This window comes from Bos indicus, chromosome 3 (assembly GCF_029378745.1).
Source record: "Bos indicus isolate NIAB-ARS_2022 breed Sahiwal x Tharparkar chromosome 3, NIAB-ARS_B.indTharparkar_mat_pri_1.0, whole genome shotgun sequence".
NCBI classification, from domain to species: Eukaryota; Metazoa; Chordata; class Mammalia; order Artiodactyla; family Bovidae; genus Bos; species Bos indicus.
The window spans coordinates 29,817,726-29,840,391 of NC_091762.1; the positions used below are offsets into that span (position 1 = coordinate 29,817,726).

A 22,666-nucleotide genomic window follows, 5' to 3' on the forward strand; every position below is an offset into this window, starting at 1 on the left:
TTTTCCTATTAGAAATTCAAAATAACCATTCATTTCTTAAAAAAAAAAAAAAAATCCAGAAAACAACAAAACAAAACCTCGTGTATCTACTGTGTCCCAGATACAATGTTAACAGTTGAGGATACACTGATAGAATCAAGCAATCTCTGCCCTCAAAGAGCTCACAGCATAGTAGTTAGAACTGGCTTTTTGAAAGAACAAGAAATGAGAATTCACAATTTTATTCCATGGCAAAACTTCTCCCTTTAGGACCAGTTTCTTAGGAAGCTGCAGCATATCTTCTAAAGCTTGTCTATTCTGAAACACAGATCATTTATTAAAGTAACTTTCAACTCTTAACGACTTCCCTCCTAAATCCTATGTTACAGAGACCTAACACACACTGCAGCTTCCGGGGTCCAGTGTGTTTCAGATGCAGAGAGTAATTACTTTAGTGTGTGTCACATGTAAAAGGAAATAACAGCACTGAATGAGCCAAAGTTCGCTCTTAGAATTCCAACCTCACATCCTTACACTACTTTTGTATCTTAACTCACAAGACACATTAGCTAACTAAAGTTAAATCTCACTACAGGTCTGGAAAAGTAGCAATCTAAAGTAATACGAATAAAATCCTTCTTAAAAGTACAGAATTGCAAATATAACTTCCAGACTAAAAAGCAGGTAGACAAAATTTCATTCTTTAAAATTTCATTATTTCTAATTGGATTATTCTTTCCCTGCAATCTAAATACTTCACTAGTAAGTTCTATTCCTCTAGTATCTTTCACCAGTTAACTACTTGCTTCCTATCGCTATCCAAATAAACACTCTTACCTGATCATATTCTGAAGCACCAGGATAAAGAGGCCATCCCAGGAACAGCTCTGCTATCACACAGCCCAATGACCACATATCAATAGCTTCACAAAATGGTAAGCCAAGAATAATTTCAGGGGCTCTAGCAAAAACAAAAATAGCAGATTAAAAAAGATATACACTATTTGGGGAAATTGTGTTGCTACTATTCTAGTATCAGTAAAGGTATACTGATTTAATGAACTAAATACAATCTTGGGTATAAAATCTGTAATTTGAAACTCTTAGCCCTAGATATGTTTCTTGAATTTCAGAAAGGTACTACCCATGTATAAACTACAAACTGCATAATAATCCCTATAGAGTTCAGGAAGCATCACATAATCAAATACATTAATATTTCTGCAACAAAACATATGAGCAATCACACTAAGCCAGACAAATACCTTTAACAGCCTTACATTGATTCAAGTCAGGTCTTGCTAATAATAGCTTACACCAAACTTAGAAGAAGATTTAGTTTTGAAAGCTTTCTGAATTTTGAAAATTTAGCACTTTTTATCCTTAGCACCTTTTTAATTACAGAAAAATCAATGAAGTGTCCTGACCAATAAATACCTCTTTGTGACAGATATGCCTTCTATAGAAATAATAGTGGTTCATACCCTAGTTCCATTATTTAAAAGCTGCAGGCAATTAATTTCTCTGTATCTCATGTTCCTCATTCATAAAATGGAGATGAGTACCTACTACACAGGGCTGTGGCAAGGTTTAAATAAGTAAAAAAAAAAGATGATAATGATGACGATGTTGTTGCTCAAATATTAAAGCTCTTGATCAGTGTCTAGCACACAGTAAGCACTATGAAACTGTTAGATAAAACAATGACTATTATTATTACATCATCATTTTTTAAAAACTTTGAACTCTCTGTGTGCTTTCAGAAATATTTTTTGATTAATACTCCAGTGAGAAACCCAACCCCAGGGAACCTTAAAGAGAAGACTGCAGTAATATCATACACTAAGAGCTTTATATATATATATGAATACATCCAAGGCAAAGTCCCACTTGCAGAGAAGGAAACAGATGCAAATAGATTAAGAAATTTACCCCAAATCATATAATTAATAAATGGCAGAGCTAGAATTTGAATTCTAGCAGTCTAGCTCTGAAGTTGAGTAAACTGTACTATTACTATCTCTAAGTAAGCAAAGTTAAATACATACCCTGACATGAAAAGCCAACTCACTGAAAAAGACCCTGATGCCGGGAAATATTGAAGGCAAAAGGGGAAGACGGAGGCAAAGGATGAGATGGTTAGGTATCATCACCAACTCAGTGGACATGAATTTGAGAAAACTCCGGGAGACAGTGAATGACAGGGAAGCCTGGCATGCTGCGGTCCTTGGGGTCACAGAGAGTCAGATATGACTTAGCGACTAAGCAATAACAACAAATACATACCCATCTATATACATCTATTTGGCATTGTGGTATACATGGTGTTTTCCAAACTGTGACAAAGAGATAAATGGATTCAAAAGGGGGATAATAATAATAAACGACACGTATGTAGGGCCAAGTGTGCACCATGCACTGCTCCAGGTTCTTTATAAATATGGGGTTTACTTAATCCTGTTTACAACAATCTTATGAAAGTATTATCACTGTTGAGCCCTCAATTACATGATGCACATTTTTCACATTTTAACATCTCTGAAATTGAGACTCTTGCAAATGACAGTATATTTTAGTTTAATAGCAATGTTTTTACTTTATTAGTACATAAATAATATTTCATCTTATAATCAATGGTGCCTTGCTTCTACATTAAAAGTATCATTTCTATTTTAAAGATAAAGAAACTGGACGCTGATAGGTTAAGGTGCTCAAGGCTGGCCACCAGTCAGTCTGGGTCCAAGAACTGAGCTCTTAAAACACTTTATTATCTCCAAATAATTTCCTTTCCTTCTAGTAAGTCCCAGAATTTGAATCTGTAAGGACACTCCAGATCCAGATCCCTCATTTAACAGGAGCTAAATGGAAAAGCAGATCTCTCCATCAGGACCCATCTCATAGCTGTCTCCTAGCAAGTGTCCCAAATTTTCCCTTTCAAGCAGTACGTGTTTATTGTTGCACTGTGTGTATGCAGAGGAAGAGGGAAGGGGACAAATATTGAGTGGGGAGGGTATAAAGATATTTCTTTTAATAAGAATATTACTTTCCCAGAGTAATTTTCTAAACAGCCCCTAGAAAACAGGGTAAATTAGAGGGCTCCAATAGCGTAAGATCCCGGCCTGCTGGGACTTACACTATTGGACCAGAAAGGGCAGAACCACTAATACCATCAGGTTTTGTTCCATTTGATGTGCACTGTGTCTTTTTTAGCCAAAGAAAACAACTTTCAAAAGTGACATTCCTGCTGCAGGTGGCTAGAGACCCACATTACTGATGGAATTTCCGAGTTCAATTAAATACAAGCATGTGTCATATTTGAGAGCATTAATAAACTAGAGGGTTAGAAACATAAAAGCCTTTCTAAAATGAAAAAGAAAAAAATTTTTACTTTCACTGAGCAGACTCATTAATTTCTAAGTTCATGACAGTGCCAAAAATAGCTGGCAGGGAGAATGCAAATGGCTTTGTGCCAAAATAAAAACTAGGCTTAGAACATTCCTAAACATCAATTGAAGAGCAGCAGATTGATTTTGCCATTCCCACTATACCAGGAAGACATTTCAAAATCTGAGAGGTAGGTCATAGGGAGGGGCCAGGCTACCCAATAACTTACTTTTTTAAAAAGATAGCCATAACATGTGATAACTGTTAGGCTTCAAAGGCTTAAAATTTCAGGGAAATTAAGAAAAATGCCAATCCCATCCCCCAAATGCCATAAAACAAAAAACCCCTGAAGATTGGCTGGAATCAGTTTTTCCATTTGGTCTTCCTCTGCTTCTAGGATAACAAAAGCAGCTAAGTATTTTGAGCTAAAGCTCACTCAAAACCATTAACTCTGCCACTTCTACTATACAAAATGGTAAGTATCAAAAGAAAAACTATGAAAGCAGTAAAAATAAAATAAGGCTGCTCAGTCTACTGAGGACTTTTCACTATCATTAGAGGCTCAACATGTTAGACTTATGTAAACTCTAGGAAGCAAAAAGACTGAAGCTATATATATATATATTTTTTTAATCATTTACAGCAGGTTCACCTCTAAAGACAGAATGTTTTAAACTTTGAATTCAGATCAAAATTCTTTGTAAGATTCTCATTATGATAACATCTCTCCCCTTGGCATCTATTATTTCTCAACCCTTCAATATAAACTAGACACTGAAAGTCTGGTTCTACCTCATCTATATAATAAGTTACTCACTCTTCTAGGTTCTTATCAGCTCTGACATTCTAACAACTAGGCAGTAGAAAAGATTACACACAGAAAAAAGAAAAACAAACTAGCAGCCTTGAGTAGAAAAATGGCATTAATTGTACTTTGGACATAGTGACTCTCTTCTTTGAAGATACATTTTGTCCTTAAAGAACAAATACTAAACAGGGTCTAACTGCTATAACCAGGTGGTAGAAATAGCAATCTTCGTCTTCTGATTTCCCAACTTCAAACTCCTATAAATTGAAAAATTCCACTTAAATCATAAAGCTCTGTTTCACTACAACCCAGAGCAAGCTGAAGTTGGGATAACTTAAGAGCACAAATCATTCTCTGCTCATTTTCATGAACACTCTTGTTTCATCCCACCCATCTGAGAGGCATCAAACCAAATAAGAGATGTTATATAAAATCGAACTTCCTGCATCTGTAGCTTAGGTGTAACTGTGGTTTCAGTGTCAAACGAAATTGTACTGCTTTCTGTCTAGGATAAACTAACGATTATACACTGGAAGTGAGAAACAGATTTAAGAGACTATATCTGATAGACAGAGTGCCTGATGAACTATGGATGGAATTTCGTGACATTGTATAGGAGACAGGGAGCAACCCATCCCCCAAAAAAAGAAATACAAAAAAGCAAAATAGTTGTCTGAGGAGGCCTTACAAATAGCTGTGAAAAGAAGAGAAGCAAAAAGCAAAGGAGAAAAGGAAAGATATTCCCATTTGAATACAGAGTTCCAAAGAATAGCAAGGAGAGATAAGAAAGCCTTCCTCAGTGATCAATGCAAAAAAATAGAGGAAAACAATAAAATGGGAAAGACTAGAGATCTCTTCAAGAATTTAGAGATACCAAGGGAACATTTCATGTAAAGATGGGCTCAATAAAGGACAGAAATGGTATGGACCTAACAGAAACAGAAGATATTAAGAAGACGTGGCAAGAATACACAGAAGAGCTGTACAGAAAAAATCTTCACGAACCAGATAATCACGATGATGTGATCACCCACCTAGAGCCAGACATCCTGGAATGTGAAGTGGGCCTTAGGAAGCCTCACTACGAACAAAGCTAGTGGAGGAATTCCAGCTGAGCTATTTCAAATCCTAAATGATGCTGTGAATGTGCTGCACTCAATATGAGAGCAAATTTAGAAAACTCAGCAGTGGCCATGGGACTGGAAAAGGTCAGTTTTCAATCCAATCCCAAAGAAAGGCAATGCCAAAGAATGCTCAATTGCACTCATCTCACACGCTAGTAAAGTAATGCTCAAAATTCTCCAAGCCAGGCTTCAGCAACATGTGAACCATGAACTTTCAGATGTTCAAGCTGGTTTTAGAAAAGGCAGAGGAACCAGAAATCAAATTGCCAACATCCGCTGGATCATCAAAAACGCAAAAGAGTTCCAGAAAAACATCTATTTCTGCTTTATTGACTATGCCAAAGCCTTTGACTATGTGGATAGCAATAAACTGTGGGAAATTCTGAAAGAGATGGGAATACCAGACCACCTGACCTGCCTCTTGAAAAACCTGTATGCAGGTCAGGAAGCAACAGTTAGAACTGGACATGGAACAACAGACTGGTTCCAAATAAGAAAAGGAGTACGTCAAGGCTGTATATTGTCACCCTGCTTATTTAACTTATATGCAGAGTACATCGTTGAGAAACGCTGGGCTGGAAGAAGCACAAGCTGGAATCAATATTGCCAGAAAAAACATCAATAACCTCAGATATGCAGATGACACCACCCTTATGGCAGAAAGTGAAGAAAAACTAAAGAGCCTCTTGATGAAAGTGAAAGAGGAGAGTGAAAAAGTTGGCTTAAAGCTCAACATTCAAAAAACAAAGATAATGGCATCCGGTCCCATCACTTCATGGCAAATAGATGGAGAAACAGTGGAAACAGTGATAAACTTTATTTTGGGGAGCTCCAAAATCACTGCAAATGGTGACTGCAGCCATGAAATTAAAAGAAGCTTACTCCTTGGAAGGAAAGTTATGACCAACCTAGACAGCATATTAAAAAGCAGAGACATTACTTTGCCAACAAATGTCCGTCTAGTCAAGGCTATGGTGTTTCCAGTGGTCATGTATGGATGTGAGAGTTGGACTATAAAGAAAGCTGAGCGCCAAAGAATTGATGCTTTTGAACTGTGATGTTGGAGAAGACTCTTGAGAGCCCCTTGGACTGCAAGGAGATCCAACCAGTCCATCCTAAAGGAAATCAGTCCTGAATATACATTGGAAGGACTGATGCTGAAGCTGAAACGCCAATACTTTGGCCACCTGATGCAAAGAGCTGACTCATTTGAAAAGACCCTGATGCTGGGAAAGACTGAAGGTGGGAGGAGAAGGGGATGACAGAGGATGAAATGGCTGGATGGCATCACTGACTCAATGGGCATGAGTTTGAGTAAACTCTGAAGTTGGTGATGGACAGGGAGGCCTGGCGTGCTGCAGTCTATGGGGTCGCAAAGAGTCAGACACGACTGAGCTGAACTGAACTCAAACTGAAAATATGCTTTCCTTATCTAGACCTTGTCCTTCCATACATAATAAAGTGATCTCAGCTCTAAATAAAGGCCAGCTGGCCTGTTCAAAATGGAAAAGCACTGAGCTGTAAGTATGGCAAACCTTTGTGTCTAAAACCCAAGCCCCAAAGACAGCAACTTTTCTTGGAATTAATCTATATTTATACTTACAGTAGGTTAGGAAATAAAGTATTTTCATCCAGCCACACCTATGGCCAACAAAAAAAGCACAGTGGCAAAAACTTATGTCAACTGATAGTATTCTGGCATGTTATCAGCAAGGTGAAGCAATGTGAACTAAAAGCGGGGCCAGGGGAAGGCTGGCTCTGGAGCCAGAATGCTCCACTAGTCAAAAGGATTACAGAGAATTTTTCTGAAAAGACAACAGGGTAAGGATTTAATGGACTCTAATAAAGCAACAATGCAACATGAAGAGGACCACTGTGGATAAAATTAATGATAAAAAAGGAATCCCTGAGCTGCTATTCCCCTTGCCTTAGGCCCATCATCAAGTATTACTGTGATATAGCTTTATAAAACTATAAAAAGAAAAGATAAAAATAGACAAGGTGGACTGGAAGACAATACTGTTGAGATATCGGTCCTATACAAGATGATTTGCAGATTCAGTGTGATCCCTATCAAACACCAAGGAGTTTTTTTCAGAAACAGAAAAATCCATCCTAAAATTCATATAGCATTTCAGGAGACTCCAAATAGCCAAAACAATTCTGAAAGAAAATAAAACCAGAGGTCTCACACTTTCTGATTTCAAAACTTATTACAAAGCTACAAGTAGTCAAAAAAGCATGGTACTGGCATAAAGACAGACATTTAGAACAATGGAACAGAATAGACAGCCCATAAATAAACCCTCATATTTATGGTCAGAGGATTCTGACAAGAGTGTCAAGACCATTCAATGGAGAAAGGACAGTCTTTTCAGCAAATGGTGCTGGAAAAACTGAATAATCACATGCAGAAGAATAAAACTGGACCCATACTTCATACCATACAAAAATTAGCCGAAAAACGATCACAACCCTAACTATAAGAGCTAAAGCTATTCAAAGAAAACACAGGGGAAAAGCTTCATGACATTGGCTTGGCAATGATTTCTTGGATATGATACCAAAAGTACAAAGCAACAGCAACAAAAAAGACAAAATTCATCAAAATTTAAACCTTTTGTGCAAATGACACTATCAAAAAGGTGAAAAGGAAACCCCACTGAATGGGAGAAAATGTCTGCAAATCATGTATCTGACCAGGCATTAATACCCAGAGTATATAAAGAACACTTACAACTCAACAACAACAACAAAAGAAAAACAATCCAATTCAAAAATGGACAAAGGACTTGTCCAAAGAAGATGGCCCAAAAGCACATGAAATGATATTAATCATCACTAATTATTAGGGAAATACAAATCAAAACTATCTGAGATATCATTTCACATACATAAGGATGGCTATTATCCAAAAAAAAGAGGGAGAGAGAAAGAAAATAACAACTGTTAGTATGTGGAGAAATTGGAATCCCCATGCACGGCTGGTGGGAATAAAAAATCATGCAGTGGCTGAGGAAAAGTTTAGTGGTTCCTCAGCTTAAGTAATTACCATATGAACCAGCAACTCTAATTGTAGTTTTATACCCCCAAAAAAGTGAAAACACGGACTCAAACACTTGAATATGAATGTTCATTACACCATTATTCACAATAGCCAAAAATGTAGAAACAATCCAAGTGTTCATCAACAGATGAAAGATAAGTCAAATGTGGTATATACATGCAATGAAATACTCAGTCCTGAAAAGGAATGAAATTCTAATACATGCTACAGAATTTCAGAGATTAACCTTGAAGACATTATGCTAAGTGAAGTAAGTCAGACCCAAAGGACAAATACTGTTTGATTCCACTTATCTGCAATATCTAGAACAGACAAATTCACAGAGACAGAAAATCAGACAGAGGTAACTGGGGTGGCAGGTGTAGGAGGATAGAGTAGTTACTGCTTAATGGTTACAGAGTTTCTGTTTTGAGCGATAAAAAAAATTTGGAGGGACTTCCCTGGTGGTCCAGCCATTAAGAACCTGCCTGCCAATGCAGGGGACATGGGTTCCATCCCTGGTGGGGGAACTAAGATTCCATGTGTGTTTGTGTGTGTGCGAGTGCAAGCTTAGTTGCTCAGTCATGTCTGACTCTTTGTGACCCCACTGACTGTAGCCCGCCAGGCTCCTCTGTCCATGGAATTCTCCAGGCAAGAATACTAAAGTGGGTTGCCATTCCCTTCTCCAGGGGATCTTCCCAACCTAGGGATCAAACCCAGGCCTCCTGCATTGCAGGCAGATTCTTTACGGTCTGAGTACAGTGCAGATCACATGCACCTCGGGGCACCTAAGCCCAGGTGCCACAACTAATGAACCCACACACTGCAACTGGAGAAAAGCCCAAGCAACTATGAAGAGCCCGCCTGCCACAATGAAGATCCAGCAGAGCCAGAAAACAAAATTCAGAAGCGGACAGCGGGGAAGGCTACAGGGCACTGTGTAGGCACTGCATAACACTGAACGGTACGTGTTAAAGAGCTAAACTTCCTTTTGGGTAGGTTTTACCACAATCAGAAAAACAAAAAATATATAGACGGCGTATTTTCTGAATCCCTGCACAGGTTAAAATATCCTTGTATTTTTTTCACATGTAATATAAAATTCTTAGTTCAGAATTTCTATTCCCTCAAAATTTATTAGCCAAACATAAAACTTGACAAAACTTATTTTGGGGGTTATCTTTATTACTGTTTCACTTCTTGACTGGGTGTGTGTACAATCTGTTTAATGCATGACCATTAAAATAAATATCAGATTCCCTAAAATTAATTAATAACTAGACAGATAAATGAGGTACTGAGAAATAAAAATTCATATAAAGATTTTCTCCTTTCAGTAATGCTCCTTGATTATAGTACAGACAAAATTCTATATACTAGCATTTAAGTTCTGTTCCAATAATTACTATGTATTGAAAAGGTAGCTTTATTAGAAGTATCAATATGGAAATATAAATCACTGAAGTATAAAGTGCTTGGGTCAAGGCCATTTTAGGATAACCAAATGAGTTCATATGCAAATAAATTCAAAGACCTATGGAGAATATTAAAACAAGAAGAGATCTTAGCAATCATCTAATCCAATTCTATTATGCAAGAGAGAAAACGTAAAATAATAAAAGGATGCTACAGTTAAAACTTGGAATTATTCCAAGGCATCTCACCTGCCAAGACTGGAACCTGGAAAAAATAGCAGCATATGGCCCAAATTCATCACAATTAAGTAAATATCTTATATATTTAAAGATACTTTAAAATGGGAAGATTATGTATAAAGGTAGCAAGAAGGAACCAGATGCTAGAATAATTCAACCAGGAACAAATTTCAGAATCAGACTGAATTAATTTTCTAGAGCTAAAATTTCAGAAATAAAATAATGTTACGTACAGGGAATAAAGTGAAATATATTACCCTATTCTGTGCTGAAATCTGTAAATAGTTCATTGTTATATGTAGCCCTTTGTAGTACATGCTAAATATAAAGACAGATCTCTAGTTTAAGACATATTGTTTAGCATCTGCCACTTGCCTGTAGTAACGCGACTGTAAGTAGGTTGAGCACACAGCTTTGGAAACGTGACTAGCAGAACCAAAGTCAATGACCTTCACTCGGTAGGGCTGGCGCACTGGATCAACCAGCATTATGTTTTCAGGCTTAAGGTCAGCATGAATTAGACCAAGGCTCTTGAGCTTCATCAGGGCAGTGGCCACCTGCTGCAAGATTGGCCTGATGTACTTGAGTGGCAGTGGACTAAACTTGTTCTGCTTTAGAAAATCATATAAGTTCTGTTCCAGCATCTCGAACACAAGGCAGGTATGATTCTTATGCTGAAAGCACTCATAAGAACGGACAAAATTATACTCATCAGCATTTTCACTGCTTAGGCGGGAAAGGATGCTCACTTCAATCTGTCCCTGTCTGGCATAGGAGGGGTGGTTCTTCAAGATTTTAATAGCCACAATTTCCTTGGTGCTCCGCTTCCAGCACTTAGCCACCTGTCCAAATGTTCCCCGGCCTAGGAACTCCAAGACTTCATAGCTGTTTGTCATAGAGCAAAGGATCTCATGCTGGACCAGCTGGTAATCCCCTTCTCCGCTGGAGCTGCTACTCTTTGTGGTGACAGTGGTGGTCGTGGCAGCAGCACCCACCACAGTCCTGTTTTGCAGCATGAGAGGGGGATGTTCTTCTATGATTTGCACGCTACCGTTGCTGTCAACTTCCTCACTTTTTCTTTTCAATCCACATTTTTGATATGGCTCAAGCAAAGAAACGTTGCTTCTGTGAGTCAGGGTCTGGCTGCTTTGGAAGGTTGATGTAGCAGCACTGGCCGAGCTATCAGCAGCTGTTACAACAATGTGCTCCACTGCAGGAGCTGGGAGGAGCAGGCCCTGGTCGTAAGCAGGGATGTTGAAATTTGCTACCTGGTGAGAGGAGTTGGCTTGCCCTTGTGTGGCTGGGAGGGTTTTGCTGTGGGTATAATATTTGTCGTTGCTGCTCTGTCCAGAAACATCCCAGCCAGAGGGCTCTATTTTCAGCTTCTTCGCACTGCAGAAGGCACTCGACGACACTGATGGGGGGGAAAACACCTGCAGCTGTGATGCCATACCTACATTGAGAAAGAGGAAGAGGAATTAAGCCCTTAATTTTATACAACTCCTCACTTAGTACAGTAGAAAATTTTCAGTTCAGAAAAACCCACAAGTAAATGTGTATCTGGCTGACGTTTTATTTTATACATTTTCCAAAACCTGTTGCCCATTAAAGAAGGATAAACTTTTTGGTCTAATTACACATCCTGAATCACTCTTTGAGACTCAGCAATAATAGGGACAGATTGTTAAAGAGTATGAACATCTATGATGGTTTATAAAATAAAAACAACATCAATAATAATGCCTTAGATGACTGATCATCTACTATGCACCAAGAGGTAGTCTAAGCACTTCAAACACATTAATTCTCACCACAACCTTTGGAAAAGGATACTATCCTTACTTCCACTCTACAGATGAGGAAACTAAGGCAGAGAGTGGTTACAGTAATTTGCCCCAAATAAGACAGCTCTTAAGTGCAGGACTAGAATTCAAAACCAAGCTCTTTGGCCTCAGAGTTTATTCCACAGCTCTGTCTTCATTGGAGAAGGCAATGGCACCCCACTCCAGTACTCTTGCCTGGAAAATCCCATGGATGGAGGAGCCTGGTGGGCTGCAGTCCATGGGGCCGCTAACAGTCAGACAGGACTGAGCGACTTCACTTTCACTTTTCACCTTCATGTATTGGAGAAGGAAACCACTCCAGTGGTTTCCCACTGGCAACCCACTCCAGTGTCCTTGCCTGGAGAATCCCAGGGACAGGGAAGACTGGTGGGCTGCCGTCTATGGGGTCGCACAGAGTCGGACACAACTGAAGCGACTTAGCAGCACCACCAGCAGCTGTCTTCATTCCTGTCCTAATTAGCTTTTTAATCAATTATTTAAATTTAGACATAGATGGTATATAATAACTATAAAATTCATAGATGAATCAAATTTGGGCAGGATACTCAATATTGCTAAGTAACAGGTCCAAAAGGATCACCAAGAACAGAAACCATAAAGTAAACCTAGCTGATGACATTTAACACAAATACAGACTTCCTACTTAGGTCTGAAATCTGGCTAGCACAAAACACAAGAATAAGAGATACAAGGTTAAGCAGGAGCATATATGAAAAACACACTTTTGTTAGCAAGAGAAATCCCATGTAATAATGTTCCTCTCTCCTCAAAAGCGAATTCAATCTTAAACTATATTCACAGAAAAAGTAGTGTCCAGAATGTGGCAGACAATAGCTCTGTCCACTGCACTGTAAAAGGACCACTGATAAACCGACCAGAAGAAAGTAATCAGGATGAGGTGAAACCTAGAGAGGATCTTCTGAAGAACCTTGGGGAAATCATCCTTAGAAAAATATGGGGAAAGGTAACAAGAATTGCCCACTTATATACAGACACCTCTAGCTCAATAAGCCCAAAGACTAATTACAAATTTGGACTAATTTGGACTTTTGACTAAAGTCCAAACGTGGCACTGTGGTAAAGAATCTGCCTGCTAATGCAGGAGACATGAGATGTGGGTTCCATCCCTGGGTCGAGAAGATCCCCTGGAGAAGGGCATGGCAACCCATTCTAGTGTTCTTGCCTGGAAAATTCCATGGACAGAAGAGCCTGGCAGACTACAGTCCATAAGGCTGCAAAGAGTCAGACACAACCGAGCACAAATGTCCAGTTGACTGAGCATACAAACCATTTCATATTTATCTTCTCCCTTCTCAATTATATAACCCTCAGAGCTCATACTAATCCTCCTTCTTTTGTTTCCCTCTTTTTACTACTTTCCAGCATTATTTATCTGTTTCTCTATTTGTAAATGTTCTCTAACCCAGACTCCCCTCTTCAGCTCCAAATCCTTATTTCACACTTCGATCTGGATCCCTTAGAGACATCTCAACTCAACATGCCCCAAATGCTACTTTCTAAGACGTCCACAGCCAGTTTTTTTACCTCGACTGAGAGACACTACCACACATCCAATATCTCAAGCAGAAATCAAGGTGGCAAGGAGTCTCTGTTTCCTAATCTACAAAATGGTGACAGCAATACCTATATTATGGGGCTCTTCTGAAAATTAAATGATTTAATACAGAGGACAGGCTTAGTGTCTAGAACTCATTTAATATTATTATCCTGACTCATTCCCCTCCCTTTCTACCCTCTCTTAATCCCCATGTCTAATCTATAACCAAATCTTATCACTCCATCTCCTAAGTGAAGTGAAGTGAAGTCAGTCCCGTCCGACTCTTTACGACCCCATAAACTGTAGCCTACAAGGCTCCTCTGTCCATGGAGTTTTCCAGGCAAGAGTACTGGAGTGGGTTGCCATTTCCTTCTCCAGGGGATCTTCCCGACCCAGGGATCGAACCCAGGTTTCCCGCATTGCAGGTAGACGCTTTACCCTCTGAGGGTGGCTTCCCAGGGAAGCCACCAGGACTCCACCTCCTAAGCATATTTCAAATCAGCCATTTTTCTCTACCCTTATTGGAACCTTTGTAGTGCAAACTGCCAGGAGACTCCAAACTCATCTTGAATGCACTCAGGGAATCTTTGTTTTTAAACCATGTAGACTGGAAGATTACTCTTTCTTAACTATCTCCTTCCTTCCGCCTCCAGGGTCTTTCATTGCTTTAGATAAAGTAAAAAATCCTCAACCTGTCTTAAAAAGCTCCTCCCAAATCTGGCTGCTGTCTTACAAAATCTCCTCACTTCAATTGCTCTACCACTCCAGCCATGCTGCCCTTTTTGCATTTTTGGGGAGGCCTTCTAGTATGTTGGGAGACTTTGTTAGGAAAACTGTTTCTTCTCTCTCACAAACTCCGTCACCACTGCATTCCCACAGCATGCTGTTCCTACCTTATGACATTAAATTATTTACTTATTTATAAGTTATATTCCCAGGTACTGTAAAAGTTCCATGAGCGCAGGGACGGTACCTGTCTTGCTCTTTAGCTTATGTCACCAGAATGTGCCACACACTCTGGCGATATACAGACACTCAGTATCTGCTGCTTGATTTGACCACTGCCAGCCAACCTCATTTCCACTCCCTACTGCTTGTGCTAAACTCCAGGATACTCAAATGCTTGTTCTGTTTTGGCTTTTTGACATCCCTCTCTTTTAGCTGTGCTGTCCTTGCGATAATGGGGGAAGTCTCCCCTCTAGTATAGACTGTAGCTTTATTAGTCATAAGAGAATAAACACACATACATGGAAAGGAAGGAAACATGGCAAAGGGATGTTACAGAACATAAAAAAGCAAAGTGTGTGTTTCTGTGTGCCTGAATGTAGCTAAAAACCATCTGTACTGGACCAAAGAGCTGAAAGGAAGAACCCTCAACCTTTAATTTCTAAAATGCTGTCTGGATTTACTTTCAACAAGAGTTTCCATAATTTATAAGAACCTTGAAGAGAAAAAAAAGTGTAAATTAAAACAACATTATTGCAATTTAACTCCTAGGTTACAAATTCACAAATCATCTTGTTCCACCTATATCACTGGCATAATACCAAACTATAATAAAACAAAAACTAAAATCAAGTAGTGCCTTTACAAAACTTACCTATTAATATATGAAAAAATAACATCATAAAATCAAACATTTTTGAAATTGGCCTGGAAAATCCCATGGACAGAGGAGCCTGGTGGGCTGCGGTCCATGGGGTCGCTAAGAGTCGGACACGACTGAGCGACTTCACTTTCACTTTTCGCTTTCATGGTTGGAGAAGGAAATGGCAACCCACTCCAGCGTTCTTGCCTGGAGAGTCCCGGGGACAGCGGAGCCAGGTGGGCTGCCGTCTATGGGGTCACACAGAGTCGGACACGACTGAAGTGACTTAGCAGTAGCAGCAGCAGTTCCATCATATATTTGCTAAATCTTTTAGCACAACCTTCTTATACCTGAAAGTGAAAAAGTGAAAGTGAAGTCACTCAGTCGTGTCTGACTCTTGGCAACCCCATGGACTGTAGCCTATCAGGCTCTGTCCATGGGATTTTCCAGGCAAGAGTACTGGAGTGGGTTGCCATTTCCTTCTCCAGGGGATCTTCCAGGGATTGAACTCGGGTCTCCCGCATTGCAGGCAGATGCTTTACCAACTGAGCCACCAGGGAAACTTCTTGTACCTAAGAGTATTGTAAAACTACCTGAATTCAAAATTTGCAGTTTGTAGCTATGTTAGGAATATGGAGGTTTAAAGTAATAACACTGAAAAGAATTCATGAAATATAACAACAAATTTTTAAAGTATGGTCATAACTAGACACTTTGTAAAAATATTCTATTTACCAGAGCAATGTAATGACAACTTGTCACCCAATGAACTAAATAACAGATACTGATGGCTTCAAATTCACACTGAGCATTGCAAAAAGTACAAGTTCTAAGAAACTGTTCTGAAAGTTCAAGTATATAAATGAATATAATTCTCATCCAGTAAGACAAATTTAAGTCCACCCATAGGGAAACAACAACCCACAATTTCAGTGGCCTCCCCCCTCCCCCACCCCTGGCAAGGGTCTGTGACACTGCAGTCAACAGTCTGCCACCAGAACTCTTATAGTGTGGGTGACATTCATCCTGACCTCAACTAGCACTGTGGGGGAAAAAAAAAACAGAATCAAAACTGCCTAGAAAAATCTACACTCTTACTTACCATTTGAAACTCAGCTAAAAACAGCCAGCTCTAGACACAAAAAACTATGTCCCACAAAATTTGCTTTGCAAATGGGGAGACACTTTTCTTCCTAGGCTGAGACTTCCCAAACAAAACTATGCAACAGGATTAACATCTGTGGAAAATTTACCATGTATCACACTCTGTTGAGCATATTATACATATTTTCAATTCACATGAGAACTGCTCCCAATAAATTAAAAGCTAACTTCCTGAAAATGCTGCACCTCTTGACTCTAGCAGTAAACTAGTCTTTGCATTTCAAACCTGATTTTCCAAGGATTTAACTATCTAAATATAATGACAAACTTGCCCACTGAATTAATCCCAAACCAGAACTGGTAGCCAAAAGGCTACTGGTACTTGTATGTATTACTAAAAAGAGAATTGAGTCTTGCTAGGATCCAAGCCGGAAAAGACAATGGCACCCCAGTCCAGTACTCTTGCCTGGAAAATCCCATGGACGGAGGAGCCTGGTAGGCTGCAGTCCATGGGGTCACTACGAGTCGGACACGACTGAGCGACTTCATTTTCACTTTTCACTTTTCCGCAGTGGAGAAGGAAATGGTAACCCACTCCAGTATTCTGGCCTGGAGAATCCCAGGGACGGAGGAGCCTGGTAGGCTGCCGTCTATGGGGTCGCACAGAGTCGGACATGACTGAAGCGACTTAGCAGCAGGATCCAAGGCTATCAAAAACAGTCAAATTAACAGCTTCCCCCCTCCCTCCCATGGGCACATCTATTTGACAATATTAATGGGGTGCCCGACCTCAGGGGCAGGATTCCCTGGTGGCTCAGTGTACAGAATCGCCTGCCAGTGCAGGAGACACAGGTTCATTCCCTGGGTGGGGAAGATCCCCTGCAGAAGTAAATGGCAACCCACTCCAGTATTCTTGCCTGGAAAATCCCACGGACAGAAGAGCCTGGCGGGCTAAAGACCATGCACAGAGTCGAAGAAGTGCTGGACATGACTTAGCAACTAAGCAACAACCACTACCATCCTATGGGCACTACAGGTCGATAAGTGAAAAGTGAAACTGTTAGTTGCTCAGTTGTGTCAGACTTTGTGACTCCATCTTCTGTAGCCTGCCAGGCTCCTCTGTCCATGGAATTCTCCAAGCAAGGTTTCTCAAGTGGGTTGCCATTTCCTTCTCCAGGGGATCTTCCTGACCCAGGGATCGAACCCCAGTCTCCTGCATTGCTGGCAGATTCTTTACCCATTGAGCCACCAGGAAAGCCCACAGGTAGATAATCTTACCATAAAGAATTCAGATATTATAATTATGAATGAAACTGCTGGGTATGACAATCAAAGTAACCATTGGTCAATGTTTTGCCTAGTCTTCAGTAACTTCCTTCTTCTCCCTGAGACACCAATAAATTCCCAACTCTTTTACTTGATGTCACCTTTGTCTTTTTGATACAATTTAACAACTGGTTAACTAAATAACTGTAAAATCAGTACTACATACTGATTTCTCCCTCTAGAACTTGTCCTCAGCTGCCATGTACACAGATGTACATATTCTCCAGTACACTGATACAGAAAGAGTATTCAGTGGGTAAATAAGAATACAAATTCTGTAAAAAAAGGTAAGACTGGGAAGAAAACTCTTCCACTGGAACACCAAATATCTCTCACTCCACCCCTACTGTATACCCTGCACTGCTTGCTTCAACTGCCTAACCTGTCTCCCCTAATGGTACTCTTTGGCCTTCTTTTTAAGCTCCCTTCTCCAATTCATTCTTCACCTTACAATCAAAGCTTTTACAAATGCATATCTATGTCCCATTTAAAATTTTAGAATAAAGTCCAAAATCTCTAATTTAGATTGTCAGGCTTTGTAAGCTCTGGACCCTGACTATTTTGTAGCCTCATTTCACTAGACTCTTTCCCGCAGCACTCCCTTTTCCAGTAGTTCTAAATATCTCTGGTCTAAACTTGACTTCTGCCTCAGTTCCTTCACACATACCATTGTCTCTCTAAATTTCATTCTACCCTCTCGGTTAGCCTTCTTTTAACTACCACTTATCCTTTCAGCCTCTACTTAAAGCTCATGTTTTCTGTGTGGCACAAGACTGTTGGTCTGGATTATAGTTTAGTCTCTCCTCCACCCCATGCACAAAGCCAGACTCCATTTACCAGTCCCTCTCTCCAATACAAAGTGATACATGAGCCTTTATAGCGTTCTCTTCCTTTTCCACCAAGAGGAACCCAGGAAGACCCAGTTTCTGCCATGAGACAACACTCGAGGGAGGGCAGAGCAGCAAGATGGAAAGAACACGGGTACCTGAATGATTATATAGAGCAGAGTCCCCTGCCCATCAAAAAGGAGCAGAAGAAAGACCCAAAAAGGAAAACAAGGGCCAGAACACATACTGACTTGTGGGCCACTCTGGATTTTTATTTTAGGTATGACTATTTGAAATTATTTATTTAAAAGTTAACTTCTAAAAAAAAAAAAAGTTGACTTCCCTTCTGAACTGCAAGTTCTAAGAGGGCAATTGTCAATAGCAGAGTATCATCTTCCTTTGTATCACCAGCATCAATCACAATGGATGGAATACAGCATGTGTCAAATGTTTGATAGAATGAATGACTATAAAGAGACCATGTTATTTCTCCATATATAAAGGGATCTCAGAAGTCATTCTCACTAAATTAGAGAAATACACATGATAAAAATTACAGCCTCTTGTCTACAAGAGAATACTTTTCTAAGTATAGTAATACAGAAGAAAAAAATAACCTTGAAGCCCTGAGGACACTATTTGAATCAAAGTTCCCCACCCCCTTTCCTGTAGCACTTCCTTCATATGGAACCATGTGAAAGGAGCCAGTTCCCCAACCAGTATGCAAAAACAGGCTGTGGAATAGTGGTGTTAGCTGACAAAGTAGTAACTCTACAATTCTATGTAATTGCCAGCCATTTAGACCAATTTTGGAATATTTTGGTAAACTGGCTGAGGTGCTTTCCTTCTAGGGAAGAAATTTTTTTCCTAAATTTCAATAGCTCTCTTCGATTTATCTGGAATGACGAACCTAAAGCAACAGAACAAAAGAAAAGTAGGTTTTTCTGGTGTTTGGTAAAATGGTACCTAGTATGTGCATAGGACAGTCTATAAGATCTATAAAGCTTACAATAAAGAAAGCTATACCTCAGTTTCTATCATAAGAAAAATGACAGGTTAACAAAGCATAGGCCAATATGAAACACGAACACTAAGAGAGGACCTTTAGCCAGAAAGGGCCTAAGGAAATAGGACTCAAGTAAGGTCACAACAGTCTGACAGATGGAAAGCAGATGAAGGTCTTACAGATGAGAGCTAACTTGAGCAAGTATTCCAGGGGATACGGAAAAATGAAAAACTGTTTAGAGTATTTGAGTGGAGAAGACACTGGCAAAAAAAAGTACAGGGATTCTTACAGCTAAAATAGACCTTTAAAGACCCTTTCTAAAACACCCTAATTCCAAGATGAGAAAAAGTAGACCCAAGAAAGCCACACAAGTTTTACCCAGAGCTAATGAGCAGTAATGCTGTCAAAAAATTCAGGTTTTCTGATTCTTTTTCATTAAGCACGGTGGGAAAGCATTGTCCCAGGCACCCTTAAAGAAGGGTGCCAAAGAAGCCAAAAGAAATGCACCTAAGTTTCCCTATTTTCAAAGAACTTAAAATGTTGCTTAGCTGATGTGACACATAAAAAGAAAAATATAAAAACAGGATGTAAAATTTTTTTAAGTGTCAAATTATGCTCTACAAAGATACATAAGGTATTTAGGGAGTTGGGAGATTGGAAACAAAAAATAAAAACAAAAAAGGAACCGAAAAGCAAATCAATTACTGTTGAAGTGGTACTTGAAAGAAAAATTATTTTGATGACTTCTGTTCAGAATGGCATTAAATTTAAGGGAAGAAACTGCTGCTGCTGCTAAGTCACATCAGTCGTGTCCAACTCTGTGCGACCCCATAGTGGGGAGGAATTAATAACTGTAACTTTAAAAATTATGGATTGCTTTATACAGTCATGAAAATAAAAGGGCCGATCAGGAAGTTCATGTTTGCAAAATTACCTCAAATTACAAAAGAACCAGTTACAATATATAACTAACAAGTTGCACAAGTTCCAAGTGTAAGAAGTTCATAAGGCAGGTTTGGCTCACTGATTTCTACCAACAGAACCAATGACTAAGCTGTGCTTATGAAAACCAAACCACAGAAAAAAAGAATTCTATTTTCCAGACAATTGTGGATGCTGAGATTATCTTTTTTTTTTTTCCCTGTTAGTAGAAAGTTCTGGTTTGGTTTTCAATCTCAAGTTACCAATCAACTTGCTCTGCAATCCATAAAACTACAATGTCCAGATAGGATAAAGATATCACCAGCTAAAGTCTTATTACTAACCAGAGTCAGTATATTTACAAGATCGCATTCACCATTTTACTGGTAAGATGCTTTACTGGCCTGCCTGCCTCCAGTTGCAACCACAAGTACATTACCAAAATATTCTTCAAGCCAGGGAACAGTGTCTTAAAGTCAATGATATCCTTCTTCACACCATCATACCAGTTCTACAACACAGAACCCGGAGATTATTACATGTATCTCCAGAATCACCAGCTGCATTAACAACTATATAAAATGACCTGTTAGTATATTTTTTAGATGTTTTACAGAAAGCTTTAGACCTACATATGAAAAAGAGCTGGTAATGATTTGCATTCTCTATAATCTTAAAAAAAAAAACTACACTACAGACCAGGAATCAAAAATAGCTTTACACAAACAAGAACAAAATTGTAGGTTTTGCTGAGGGCATCAGCCACTTAATTTAACCCCATTTCACCAGGAGCAGGAAGCCATGCTGCTGTTTTCATCAGTTACTAGGAAACAAATAAGATAAAGGAAGGATTGGGCAGAAGAGTCTATAGCTGAAATTAACAATTTGATACAGTGACTGAAAATTCCCAAAGGAAAAAAGCACCTAGAGCTGCCTCAAAAAGAGAATCTGCAACATAATCAATGGTTTAATTGGAAAAAAGACACACTCGAGCTTGGGGCTGTTTTTTTCCCCCCCTTCTCTAGCCCCTCCTCCCTTCCCCCACCTAAACAGGAAAGAAAGCGCGCCCAGCGTAAACACAGGCCAAACCTTACGGTTTGTCACCACAACAAACTGGAGGTTAGACCAGTGCTCTTGGAGACTGAGTCCCTGGTCTCGGTTGCTAGGCACAAAAACGGCCTCTTTCCCACAGACCTGTGAACACCGGGACGGCGGTGGGGGTGGGGGGCTGGGGCGCGGAGGCTCACCCAAGAGTTTTGGTGGTTTCCTCCCACCCCACCCCCCAGACTTTTTTTTTTTTTTTTTTAACGAAAGCTTTGGTAAAGTGGCGACAAACAGCAAAAGTTTCCCTTTGAGCCAGACTTCTAGATCTACCTAACACAGATATACATTTAGGTTGGCCGGTCCCACGTAGTCTCCACCACCATCACGATTTATCAAGCTAACGATTAAAGAACACAAGCGGAGAGGATAGGAGGGCTTCCACACCCACCCCGCCGCGCCGTCCGTTCCAGACACCGCTTCCTTGTCCCCAACAGCACAGATAGCCCCAAACCAAGGCGCTAAGCAGAGCTGTGAAATTCACGCGCGCAAGCCATACACTGGGAACCGGCCACGACACCCGAGGAAAAACCGGCCGGGTGAGGAGACGCCAGGAGGCCCCCTGTCATCTGAGGACAACAACACGCCCAGGAGAGAAGTGGCAGGACACAGGAGTTGCCCCGAAAACAAGCCCACAGCCTCCCCACTTTCTTGGGAACGCCATCCCCTCCGCGGCCGGGAGCGGCCGGGCCACAGGGCTTGGCGCCGGGTCCCGGGTGGGGGCTGCCGAGGGAGGCGCCCCCCGCAAGGCCGGGCGCCCCGGAGAGCCCGTGGCCAGCCCGGCCCCGCCTCGGAGACCCGATAAGAGATCGCTCCCCGCCAAGGCCCCTGCCCGCCCGCTCTCCCGCCTCGACTCACCGCCGGTGTGTCTTCTGGTTCTCAGCCGCGAGCTGGGGCTGCCGTGAGGAGGCGGCGGAGGAGACGAGATCCGGGGCCCCGCCGCCGGGTCATCATACCCCCTGCGCGAGCCGGCCCGGGCCCCGGCCCCCGCCCCCCGGAGCCGTCCCCGCGCCCGTCCCGCGAGGGGAGCCTTCTCAGCCTCCCGCCCGCTCCACCGCCCGGCCCCCCTCCGCCGCCGCCGCCGCCTCAGACCCGCGCGCTCCCTCCTCGGCCTCCCGCTGCTGTCTGGGGCCACCGCCGGGCCCCTAGCTCCGCAGCCGCGGTTGTCGCCAGACCCGACAAGCTGAGCGCCGAGCGTCCGCCCTCATCCGGCCCGCCCCGCCTCACGGGAACTAGTCCCGGGTCCCGCGCCATGACACCTACTGAGGCGGAAGTCCGGGAGAGCGGGAGGATTACGACGACCTCATATTACGGGTGGGAGTGGAAGTGGGAGTGGGTGGACCTCCGTGGGGAGCCAGCGTGGATAGAGTGCTGGGGTCATCTCCCCGTCCCCTC

The 22,666-nt window shown here is 41.1% G+C and overlaps 1 protein-coding gene across 5 annotated transcripts in view; it reads right to left on the reverse strand.

Moving 5' to 3' along the window:
* The window catches only part of HIPK1 (homeodomain interacting protein kinase 1), a 54,221-nt gene extending 31,576 nt beyond the window's left edge, over nucleotides 1-22,645 (reverse strand). For 2 of the 5 annotated variants that reach the window (XM_019956768.2, XM_019956770.2), the window contains exons 1-4: nucleotides 22,130-22,292; nucleotides 14,999-15,336; nucleotides 10,372-11,449; nucleotides 817-940 (exon numbers count right to left, since the gene is read on the reverse strand). In XM_019956768.2, coding sequence (XP_019812327.2) covers nucleotides 817-940; nucleotides 10,372-11,449; nucleotides 14,999-15,065 — 1,269 coding nt within the window. In that variant the 5' untranslated portion in view covers nucleotides 15,066-15,336; nucleotides 22,130-22,292. Of the gene's footprint in view, nucleotides 1-816; nucleotides 941-10,371; nucleotides 11,450-14,998; nucleotides 15,337-22,129; nucleotides 22,293-22,534 lie in introns of those variants that run through there. The other 3 variants (XM_070785879.1, XM_070785880.1, XM_019956769.2) reach the window with 3 other exon arrangements.
* Between the last annotated feature and the right edge of the window lie 21 nt (nucleotides 22,646-22,666).